Raw genomic sequence first — 12,500 nt, 5'->3', positions numbered from 1 at the left:
TCATACTTTAATAATCACTCAGAGGAAAGTATGTGTGTGTGTGTGTGTGTGTGTGTGTGTGTGTGTGTGTGTGTGTGTGTGTGTGTGAGTGAGCTCAGTGTGTGTGTGTGTGTGTGTGTGTGTGTGTGTGTGTGTGTGTGTGTGTCTGTGACGTTTGAATAAGTCTTAGGGCGCCACCTGCTGTTTGACTCCTGCAGGTCGATGTTCAGGTCAGACTCTTTAACTCCTCCGTCTGAGAGACGCTGAGTCTGTCTGCAAACTATCAACAGCTTCAGATTGAGCCAGAAATATCTACACAGTTGAACTCAGCAGTTTATTTATATCTTAGCACAAAGCTTGTTATTGTTCTCACTCTCACTCGGTACTTATTGCTTATTATATTATCTCTATTTCATTTTATATTGTAAATGTATTTCTATATTTCTGATGATATATAATGACCGAGTTTCCTCCTGATTAATAAACTGATTTCATGTAGAGTGACTTCATCCTAAAAACTCTGCTGATGTCATTATTTTTATTATTATTATTGTTTGAGTCAAAAAGAAACTTCTTCAGAGTCTGCACTGACGCGTCTCTGCCAGCAGGGGGCGCTGTGTTCTCGTCCATCACAGACTGACTTTCACACCTGTCAGCTTACTTTCATCCCTTCTTCGTTTGTTTTTTTCTGGCAGCTTGTTGAAGACTCGCTGCGTCCTCATGAAACCTCAAACACGGAAACTCGTCGAGGAAGTCTCTCTCTCTCTCTCTCTCTCTCTCTCTCTCTCTCTCTCTCTCTCTCTCTCTCTCTCTCTCTCTCTGTTTCTTCAGTTTTGGACTCACGCTACTCCGATGAGGAGCACCTGGACCAGGAGACGTACCGGTCCACATCAGACCTGAACCAGCTAGTCTGACCAGGAGGACCCCGGTGGACTTCTGAGGACCTGATGACCCGCAGACACCGACCTGAGCCGGCAGGAGATCCGACATTTCCAGGTACGGGTCCGCTGCACTGATCTCTGTTTGGAACAGGTGTAACGGTGAATTCTGTCACCATATTATCCAGAGACCTGTCGAACCGTTCTTACCTTTATTTATAAAACACTCAGGTACAAAATGAACCTATAAAATCAAAAATGATCAGGATTATACCTCTCTCACTGTAGCTTCAGTGTTTATCCAGCTCTGCATCGGTCTGTAAACCTTCCTGTATTCTAACCTCTCTCCATTTTTCAAAATCATCTCCAATATTGATCCTAGTTTGAGCACGTTTCTGCTCGTGGAGCTTATTAGAAACATGCAGAGGCTTTTTAGGTCGGGTACAAACACTTCTATCTGAACCAGTTCTCTTGCCCGCTTCCATCGCTGCAACACCTGTTGACCTGATAACTGCTCTCATATCTGGAAAACCGAGGGGTGTCCAAAACGGCCTTGTGGGGGTGTCTTAAAACCGCCTACCTTCTCTGGTCCAAACAGATCCAGAGCATTCAGGACCAGAATCTAAAGTTAGAAGGAGGACATACTGGATGCTGCATTGTTGTCAGAGAAGCCAGCACTTCAACATGTTTCCTTAATGTCTGATCATATAGTAAGGTCACTTTATCATTTCACTCACTACACATCTTACTGATTGGATCTTTGAGACACATGAGGATGATCAAAAATCATGTCAATGATCTGAGGCAGCTGAAGCTTCAGAGTCTGATGATCAGTTTGTATAAAATGAAAACTCTGAACTTTGACCTCTGAAAAAGATCAAACCGCACGACGTCATCTGATAAACACTGAGTTCTCTGTTCAGACTCATACGACCACAGATGATAAATAAGTGACGACCTGCTTTAAGAAAGTACCGTACACTTGTTGTGATGTTTGTTGTTGTTGCTAAGCAGTGAAGGTGAAGGTGAGAGCAGTCTCCTTCTGCAGAGGGACCCTCACAGACGAATGGAGCAGACTGATACTGAGTCTGATTTTAAGTGATGCTGCTCTTCAGTGTCCTAAACTTCATGAGCGTCTCTTCGTCACTGTGTTAACAAGTCTGTGACAGCGGGCTATTTTCAGCTGCGGCTCCCTCCCACGCTTTCTGAGCATTTCCTGTTTGGCGAGAAACTGAGAGCTGACGTGAAGGACGGTGGGAGGAGGAGACATGTTGCTCCTGTGAGCTGGAGGAGGAGACGTGTTGCTCCTGTGAGCAGGAGACGTGTTGCTCCTGTGAGCAGGAGGAGGAGACATGTTGCTCCTGTGAGCAGGAGGAGGAGACGTGTTGCTCCTGTGAGCTGGAGACGTGTTGCTCCTGTGAGCTGGAGGAGGAGACATGTTGCTCCTGTGAGCAGGAGGAGGAGACATGTTGCTCCTGTGAGCAGGAGACGTGTTGCTCCTGTGAGCTGGAGGAGGAGACATGTTGCTCCTGTGAGCAGGAGGAGGAGACGTGTTGCTCCTGTGAGCTGGAGGAGGAGACATGTTGCTCCTGTGAGCTGGAGACATGTTGCTCCTGTGAGCAGGAGGAGGAGACATGTTGCTCCTGTGAGCAGGAGACGTGTTGCTCCTGTGAGCTGGAGGAGGAGACATGTTGCTCCTGTGAGCAGGAGGAGGAGACGTGTTGCTCCTGTGAGCTGGAGGAGGAGACATGTTGCTCCTGTGAGCTGCAGGAGACATGTTGCTCCTGTGAGCAGGAGACGTGTTGCTCCTGTGAGCAGGAGGAGGAGACATGTTGCTCCTGTGACCAGGAGGAGGAGACATGTTGCTCCTGTGAGCAGGAGACATGTTGCTCCTGTGAGCAGGAGACGTGTTGCTCCTGTGAGCAGGAGGAGGAGACATGTTGCTCCTTTGAGCCGGAGACATGTTGCTTCATTGAGCTGGAGGAGGAGACATGTTGCTCCTGTGAGCAGGAGACGTGTTGCTCCTGTGAGCAGGAGGAGGAGACATGTTGCTCCTGTGAGCAGGAGGAGGAGACATGTTGCTCCTTTGAGCCGGAGACATGTTGCTTCATTGAGCTGGAGGAGGAGACATGTTGCTCCTGTGAGCAGGAGACGTGTTGCTCCTGTGAGCAGGAGACGTGTTGCTCCTGTGAGCAGGAGGAGGAGACATGTTGCTCCTGTGAGCAGGAGGAGGAGACATGTTGCTCCTTTGAGCCGGAGACATGTTGCTTCATTGAGCTGGAGGAGGAGACATGTTGCTCCTGTGAGCAGGAGGAGGAGACATGTTGCTCCTGTGAGCAGGAGGAGGAGACATGTTGCTCCTGTGAGCAGGAGGAGGAGACGTGTTGCTCCTGTGAGCTGGAGGAGGAGACATGTTGCTCCTGTGAGCTGGAGGAGGAGACATGTTGCTTCATTGAGCTGGAGCAGGAGACATGTTGCTCCAGTTGATGATGAAACTGTGGGTCAGACACTTCTCGTTTTCTCTTGTCCCTACGTTGACCTGTCACTGTGACCACACGCACGCCATCTTATCACCTCCATGTTGGTCTGAAGGAACACAAAGACTAATTTCATTATAGAATATTATAACAGATCAATCAGTGCACAGCTGGAGCTTTTCTATACATCGTTCAATATTTCAGTGTGACTACAGAAGGCTGTTTGTAGTGTCAGTAAGTACACAATAGGACATGCGGTGTTAAATGACCTGATAGGACGCGCTGCAGTAAGACACAGTACGACATGATGTCATTTAGAACTATGAGTCAGCTGGACCTGAGACTGAGGAGATATTCACACATATAACAATCCCAAAGAGGAACAGTCGATGTTAGGTCTGAAATCAGTTTTTATTCAGAACATCAATCATTTCAGTATTTCTTAAAATCATCACCATGTTCCTCTAACTCTAATATGTGTTCCTAGTCGGTCTTCAAAACCCCCCAATGATGAGAAAAGTCCATCCTCTCCGTCTTTTGCCTGCTCCACTTTTCAGAAAATGTGTGCTCAAACAGGCCGTTTTGAGATTTTCCCTTCATGACATCACAAAGGGCAGTAACCCCTCCCCCAGGTGGGTGACACTCCCACAGCTAGGTGTTTGTTCTGCCCTCTGAGTCTGCCTTCTCACCGTAAACAATAGGACATGGAGCGAGAAAGCCAGAGACCACCCAAGCCCTTCCAGAGAGGGGGCGTGGTCAGACACAGCTCATTTACATTTAAAGGTACAGACACAGAAACAGCCTGTTCTGATCAGGGCTGAAATAGAGGGGTTTTTAGACATGATCAAATACAAGATCAGAGTGGATTTAGAACAAGAAACTTTACAGACATGTTTTTGAGGAGCTCTGAGACTTATTTAAAGTGGTTGAAGAGGAGGAGGATATGTCACCTTTAATGCTGCACAGTCATAAAGTCTCTTATTAATATCTTTGAGATGAAATCACTGAGATATGAACATTCAGAAGTGAGCCTACAGAAACTCTCTGAATCTAAACAACACGAGGCTCAAACTTCATGAAGAGTTAAACGTGTCGTTGGTGTCCTCTCTGTTCTCTCACATTCACCTCGACTTTCAGTTTCTGTGGTGAATGTATGAAATTTAGATTCCACCCCCCTCCCCCAACACACACACACACTTTGTGTCGTCGTGTTGGGCCCTCACTCTGCTCTCTCTCTCTCCTTTTTAATCCAGAAACATCTGCAGCTCCAGATGTTCTGTGAGCTGTCGGGTAAGCTTCTCTCAGTATAATGTGATCATGAGTTCAGACTCTACCCTAGCCCTAACCCACTCCTACAGGTGGGATGTTTTCAGCAGAAGAACCCGTTCATTGTGAGTCGGTTAGGGTGTTAAAAAAACCTGAATGTATGCAAAGTGTGGCTGGTGGCGAGGAAAACCCCGTGTGGTTTCTAAACTGCCGGCTCTCATCTGCTCATCATTTTGCTGTGTGTCGTTTTTTTCCTCCACTTTCTGACCTTTGTCTTTTGCTCTGGCTCATCTGCATGAAATCCCCCCCAGTTTCACTGAGCTGACGGGACCGTCAGTAATAAGAGAGAATAAGAGAGCATAAGAGTGTCAGACGACAGACGGCTTTTTAGGTCGGGTACAATCACTTCTATCTGAACCACTTCTCTTGTCCGCTTCCATCGCTGCAACACCTGTTGGTTTGACCTGATAACTGCTCTCATATCTGGCAAACCGAGGGGCGTCCAAAACGGCCATGTGGGGGCGCCTTAAAACCGCCTACCTTCTCTGGTCTAAACAAATGCAGTGTGTGTGTGTGTTGGACTGTCCTGCAGTGTGAGTGTCTGTGTGTGTGTGTGTTTGTACTGCACTGTGTGTGTTGGACTGTGTGTGTGTTTTGGATAGCAGCCCGCAGCTCTGTGTGATGAGCACTCACCCAAACTAGAATGTGTTGAGTCAGCTGCTCTCCAAGCCTCTGTCCCTCCCCACGGGGCTATTTATACACACCCAAACCTGCCCCACACATACCAACAAACACACACACACACACACACACACACACACACACAGAGAGCTGGGCAGACTTGAAAGTGTACCGTAAACAATAGTAAAGACAAACAGAGGGGGCGGGGCTTCAGGGTGACTCAGTTTGTTCTGACACAGTGAGGAGGAGGTGACAAGCGGACTCAGAGTCTCAGAGACGCTCCGGCTGATGGTCCGAGGGGATCCTGGACTTTAAAGAACTCACAGGATCACATGTAGGACGCTGAGGTAGGACAGCCGGTCTGTGTGGTTTGATTGCTGCTTCATTATTCTGCAGACGCAGAAGGTGATTGAAGTGTCGAGTGAAAGAGACGGAGAGAGTGTCCTGACTGTAGTCTTTGATTAAATACAGTCTGTGCCCCCTTTAAAGACGAGGAGGGTGTAATGCTGTTTGTGAACACATGTTAGCTTCATGTTGTGTTGTTGCTCCACTGGTTCAGAGGGACTGTTTTGCTTTAGGTGACTTGCTGTCAGATTGTAACCGTGCCTCATTGGATGTTTTGATCGTGGTGTTAAAGAAGTCTGAAGTGAACTTGAAGTCTGATGATTGGAGTTTGAACCGGTCGACGTAAAGACCATTACTGAGTTACCAGGCAGAGTCCGATGTTTGAACTCTGAGATTTCATTGGCTGAATCCAATATTTATCTGGTGAAGATTGTAACGTCGGCATGTGAGCAGGGTTAACTCGGAGAGATGGTTAAGGTCGTGAATAATGTCAGTCCCTCGATACTTTTCACCATCTGTTACTTCAATGTCGGGAATCAATCTAAAAAATCTGAAGCTTTAAACTCAACTTCAGCTCTCGCTCACATGTGAAGTAAAACTGTTGTGAGTAAAGGACGGTGCGATCAGGGAGCGCTGATGACCAGGCGGTTATGTCGCCTGCCCCATGTGCGGAGGCTGTGGTTCTCGTCACGGCGGCCGTTGGTTCTCGTCTGGCCTCGGCCCTTTGGTGCATGTCGTTCCCCGCTCTCTCCTCTCGCCGTTTCCTGTCTCTCCTGTCTGTCTCGCTTTCCTGTCTAATCTGAGTGGTGACAGACCTGTTGGATCGGATCTGGGCACCTAGACAAACCGTCCTGATTGGCTCGTCCTTGAAGTCTCTCGAGCTCTCACTGAACTGGTTAAATCTGCAGACTCATGAGCGCTGCACCTCCATCATGGGTTAGACGTACAGATATGAAAACACAACCATCACAGTCTGCACGTGTTGAAGCCACAGCAGAGTTTGAGACGCGGAGGTCTGGGGTCCATGTTTGTATGAATCATCCCGAGAGTGAAGCGAACACGCCGAGTGTTCAGGAGGTAAACCCTCCATGATGATCTCACACCAGTTTGCCTTTGAGGCCGTTTTGTTGCTTATCGATGACAGAGGAATTCTTCCTCACAGCACATGTGAGGATCTCATACAATCTGCTAAAGCCAGAACCAACAACAGCCCCTTGACTTAGTGACCCAGGAGTCAAGAGAGAGAAGATTGATACACAACCTCACACCCAAATGTTTCCCCAACACGCCTCAAGACGTGACAAGGATCTTTATTTACACTTTTAATGACTGTGAGGCTCGTTTGCAAGATCCACGACTATAAACAGCCTGTCTCAAACTGTACTAGTGTTGTGTTGTTGAAAAGGAGTGCTGTGTGTGCGTCCTGGTTGGAGCTGTTGCCGTGCGTCCTGGTTGGAGCTGTTAGCGTACGTCCTGGTTCTGTCCAGCAACAGTGGTCATTCAGTGAACAGTCTGAGTCAGTGTGCAGGAATGTTTGGTCACTGAAACGTTTCCAACAGGTGACACCCGCCGCTGTGAGCTTCTGTGTTTGTCGGCCTTTATAAACATGATGGACTTTAAACACTTGGATACACGTTCAACACATTTCACCTCTGAAACATGTCAGGAGATTAACCCCCCTGAAAGAATGTTTAACTCCAGCTTCACCAGCAGGACAAAAACTTTCATCTACACCACAGACTGTAAATATAATTGTACGACGCCCGAGTGACGTCCCCCATCTGTTCCTGCAGGGGGCGCTGGAGTCCCATCGATGGCGGTCTCCATGCTGGAAATGCTGTCTCAGTCTAACTTTCAGTCAACCTAACGACAGACTGAGAGCTGGAGCTGAGGCGGGTTTTAAACCTCCTGACAAACCGTTACACCGCGCCCACCTGTCAATCAGGTCAGCTACACACCTTATTGTGAATAACTCTTATCCTTCATCAAATCAAAACTGATGAGTCATCAAAACATTCACCCCCCGTACAGTGTGTGTCAATCGAGACATGAGCTAATCAGACCTATTTGTTTTTTTGAACCAGGCTGTAAACATGTTAATCTCTGCTGTAAAAACAGGCTTTTTAGAATTGGTGTGTATGTGACTTCCTGTGGTTCTGCAGCCAGCCTCTAGTGGACACTCGAGGAACTGCACACTGGAGGTTGCTGCTTGTTCCACACAAACATTTTTAGTTTTTATGCTTTTTTTAATTTAAACTTTTCCCACCTGCAGGGGCAGAGCAGAAGAAAATAGGTTAAATCAGAGGGGTTAAAGATTAACTTTCCCCTCCCTGATCGGCCCTGCAGGTGACATTAAAGTCTGGGAGTCTGAACATGCAGGCCCCCCCGCCAACTCTGACCTCGAGGTGTCAGCTTCAGTCTCATGACATGGACTCAAGTGAGACTGGGGTCATAAATCTGTTTGTCTTAACTTTTCTCAAAGCTGATTCATCGACAGACGCCTCCTCCTCATGTTGCATGAGCAGCAGGGAAAGGTGTGTTTGGCAGACTGATGATCACATTTAGATACACTCACAGTAGGTGATCTTTACGGAGCCCGTCTGACCCCCAAAGTCCAGTTCCTTTCACCAGTGTAAGTGCTCTGTGTCGGGCTCAGGCACGGTTCACTTCCTTGGCCTGGAAGAGGTACAGATATGCAACGTGGCCACAACGTAAAGCCTAATCGATGCGACTTCCTCTGAACAATTATTTGAAATGGTAAAGGGTTCGAGTTGGTCCGATGCAGAGGTCGAGGGTTTACTTCACTAGAACTCTGACGTCTTTGGGAAAGTCCTGGGGTCTCATTTATAACCGTTGCGTACGCACAAAGGTCTGAAACTGGCATACGCCTTATCCCAGTTTGTGATCTATAAAAACAAACCTGACGGTAAAATGTGCGCACCGGTAAGCAAACTGTGACCCAGGCGTACGTTCATTTTGGAGGCATGGGAAATTGGCGACACAGACGGCGAAGTGGTGAATTGAAGCCTATATATTGATCTTGATCTGCGGCTTTAAGAGGATATCTTTTAATAGTTGCAGAACCTTATTTCTGTGGAATCGAGCTCCAGGAGCAAAGACGGCGCCCGTCTGCTGAGTGAATATTTTAAATTCACGAGTGTGCACTCGTCTCTGCTTTCAGTCTGCATGTGTGTTCCTGCCCCGTGTTACAGCGGGAGGGCTGGATCATGCCCCCAGGGGCAGATCTGAGATCAGACGTGTTGCCACAGTATTTAGCTGACCTCAATGTTCAGTCGAATGCATGAAGAGGCACAGATGAAGAGCTAATGGCATTCAACGAGACTCCGCCTTCTTCTGATGAACTTCAGGAGAGAAATGTTTGAATCCACAGACCTGCACATAAATACATGGGGGGCATGGCCTAGTGGTTATGTTCTACATCCCATGTACAGAGACTAAATAGCCTCCTTATCACAGTGGCTGTGGGTTCGAATCCCACCTCAGCCTTTTACTGCTCTCTCCTTCCCGCTCTGTTGCTGATGTCTTTATGTCAACGATTCTTTTAATTGGATGTTTAAAAATCAAAATATCACAAACAAGTAGAAACAAATCATATCGTCGAGCAGAAAATAAGTTTCTCTATGCGTGCACCAAGGTGGCAGCGGGCGTAAGATGAACGACGTCACTCCTGTCCAGACTGCACACAGACCCCTAACCCCCCCCCCCCCCCTTTCAGGTAAAGTGGGTGTGAGGAATGTGCATCAACACACGCAGCCTGAAATGTCCAGGTTTGAAAAACAGCATAAGTTTATTTTCTTCAACATCTCGACTCTTCATTCTTCAGGCGATCTTTAGAACACAGTGAAACACAAACGTCAAAGATTTAAGACTGACCCCAAACTCTGGAGTCAAATCTTCCCAACCATCTGTGAAGAGTAAAGGCTGGTATTTAAGGCGCGATTGGAGGTCGTCTTAGCGGTGAGGAGGTGCAAACTGAAGTGTTCCAAACACGTACTTGTTTCTTACTGAGGTGATCAGAGTGGAGCCTGCAGGCTGCCCCAGTTATTAGAAATCAAGTCACAGGAAACAGGTGAACTCAGAGTTTCTAACATCGCGTACGACGTCACCAGTTCCTCTTCCTCCCCCTTCCTTGAACTCTCTCTACCGTCTTCCGTCTTTGCACTCTGAAGGAGAAGGGTAAAGTCAAGAGAGAAAAAAGGTATGCAGGCGTGCAGAGGAAGTGGAGGATTTGCTGCGCGGCAGGGCGGGGTGCAGAGCTGATTAGACACAAGGACGTGAAACATTAGCTCTGAGACATGACGGGAGGGAAACTACACAGACTGCCTCGCTCTTTATCACAGCAATAAAAAGTCCTGAGCAGAGAGGGCAGGAAACATTCATGGACACTTGTTGTGTTAGAGGCTGAAGAAGCTAAAACATGCTGCTCTGTAAAAAAAGAATCTGTTGAGAGGGTGCCGTCGTGTTTTTGGGCTCCAGCGGTCACTGATGCACAACTTTGGCACGTCAGGAAGACCAACTGACTCACTATCTGAGAGAGAGGGAGGAGGGAGGGAGGGAGGGAGGAGAGGAGGAGGGAAATGTAAGGAGGGAGGAGAAAAACAGGGAGTGTGTAAGAGGCGCTGTGAAGATTTGCTGGCTCTCTGTCAGTGAGTGTCTCAGGATTCTATTCTGTTCCAGAACGTGGATTATGGGAGTCCGATGTGCAGCAGATTGAGTCCAACACATGGTGAGGTAGAGAAACACGCCTCTGCTGAGTGTCTTTACAAGCCTTCATTGTGTCTAACCTGTCACAGAAAGGTGCTTCCTTCATTTCCTTGTTTGACAGGAGCTCAGATCAGACATGTGACGTTTGTCTTCGGGCTGCCTGTCGTGTCTTTTGTCCACATTTCTCTGCTGGTTTGGCCTCCTGTATTTAAACCCATGTGTGCGTTGGCGTGGAGTCGTTTGTTTCTGTGTCTTGTCATTAGTGCGTCACAAAGCGCTCATCGGTGTCAGAGGAGATGTTTTAGAAGCTGTGATTTACATCCATGACGTTGTTTGTTGCCTTTGTTGTTGGTTTCTCTTTCCTCTCTTTTCTGCCTCTCGTCACCTGAACGCACGCCGCTGAGACATGCCCAGGCACCGCCGGGTATCGGTATGCGTCAAAGAGTGAAGGCTTCTTCTCCAGCCGTCACTTACCTTCCTTCATTCAAGAGGAGTTTTCTTTTGCCGTTCCTGTGCAGAGAAGATCACTCGTTCATGCAGCCGTACGTCCTGACCAGTGCACACTTTAAAACGCTTTCAGCCTTAGGTACTGCTGTTGGACAATCTTTAGAAAAGACTCAGGAAGTGATGTCACTTGAGTCAGACTGAAAATGTCTAAAAATGTGACGCCCTCACTTCAGACGGAGAGTGGGCTCACCTGAGCAGCTGGTTAGCTCCTCGTAGCTACATTAGCTTCTAGTGGCACAACAAACCTGTGACATAACTGTTGTGTGTACCGGTGCATTGTGGGTAATGTAGGCAAATGGGAAAAGTGCTTTATTGCTGCTGCATTGTTATGAAGTGAATCTGAAACATTACAAACTTTAAAAAAGGTTACCATAGTAACAACTCTTCTTCTTGGTCCATGCAAACAGAACCAGATGAACTTCACAACATTAGTGAAACCCAATCATAGACGAGCACAAACAGCTGTTTTTATTACATTTATTTTGCCTTTATTGGATTGGACAGCAGAAGAGAGACAGGAAGTGTTGGGATGAGAGGGGGGGGGGGTTACGTGGAGAGTTCGGATTCAAACCCACATCCGCTGTGATGATGACTTTAGACTCAATAACCACCAGGCCATCTGCGCTCCCGAAACAGCAGTTTATCTCAGACGTGTAAAAACGTGACGTTTTCTTCATGTTTCTATACGAGATGTTCGAGCAGAAACATAAACCATCGTTTCAGGTAGCTCGTGGTCAGTTTACCAGTGATGGTTATGACATCATGGCTCATAATCAAATCAGCTGTGGAGAACATGAACATTTTACTTCACTGCTGAGCTCTGATTACATTTTAAACAGAAGATCAGACAAATACAGTTTCACATTTCCTGTGAAATCCCCCCCCCCTCCCCCATTTCTAAATGTGTTCCATCTGGAGACGTTTCTTGGTTTGGATGTTAGTTGGTGAAAAATAATTCTCGGTCTTGGTTTCTGGTTCGACTTGGAGACCTCTGGAGAGGTCACGGAGGGACGACGTGTTTGTCGGGAATGTTAAAGTCAGAGTTTCAGAAACTCGCTGAAGCTCTGATGTCCTTTAAACTGTTACTTTACACACGTGTGGAAACGTGCAGCACTGCGGGATCGTTACACACCAGACGATTTTTAAAAAACATGGCGACCACAAACACGAGGACAGATTTGAACTTTGTAATCCTCTGAACGGCACACGCACATCTCACAGAATCTCATGTGATCAAACGTGACTTCAGGAGAAAAACAAACATGGAGGACGATAGTCGTGGTCAGCTGGCTGCGTGGTTCGGCTTCATGAGATGTCTTAAAGACACTTGTGTTGTTGCCATGGTTACACAAACTGCTCTTCTTCAGTATTCCACTGGGCTCAGGGGTCAGGTGTGTTTGTGTTCGCCGCCATGTTTGAGATCTGTTAAAGTGGTCGCTTCCCGGTCTGCTCACTCTCATTGGCTGCTGCAGGTATTCAGTCAGAGGCAGCCCGGTCTGGAATCATAAATATCAGACATGTTGGATATTTAAGATTCCAGATCGAGGAGGCTCCGACTCGATGAGGAGCAGTAAAATAATCGTAGTCACATCACACACTGGAGGATTACTTTGGGTAGAACATGGTCGTGACAAGTCGTGAA

General features: G+C 47.4%; 1 protein-coding gene across 4 annotated transcripts in view; it reads left to right on the top strand.

Moving 5' to 3' along the window:
• Positions 1-759: 759 nt before the first annotated feature.
• LOC132980189 (kinase suppressor of Ras 1-like) overlaps positions 760-12,500 on the top strand; it is a 26,444-nt gene continuing 14,703 nt past the window's right edge. The window contains exon 1 of one of the 4 annotated variants that reach the window (XM_061046169.1): positions 760-975. Coding sequence is in view for 2 of the 4 variants with exons in the window: in XM_061046166.1 (XP_060902149.1) it covers positions 10,346-10,378 (33 nt within the window). In the remaining 2 variants the exon portion in view is untranslated. Of the gene's footprint in view, positions 976-5,403; positions 5,629-10,215; positions 10,379-12,500 lie in introns of those variants that run through there. The other 3 variants (XM_061046168.1, XM_061046167.1, XM_061046166.1) reach the window with 3 other exon arrangements.

The sequence above is a fragment of the Labrus mixtus genome, chromosome 9, assembly GCF_963584025.1.
Source record: "Labrus mixtus chromosome 9, fLabMix1.1, whole genome shotgun sequence".
In the NCBI taxonomy this organism is placed as follows: Eukaryota; Metazoa; Chordata; class Actinopteri; order Labriformes; family Labridae; genus Labrus; species Labrus mixtus.
This window is presented reverse-complemented; position numbering and strand designations above follow the sequence as displayed.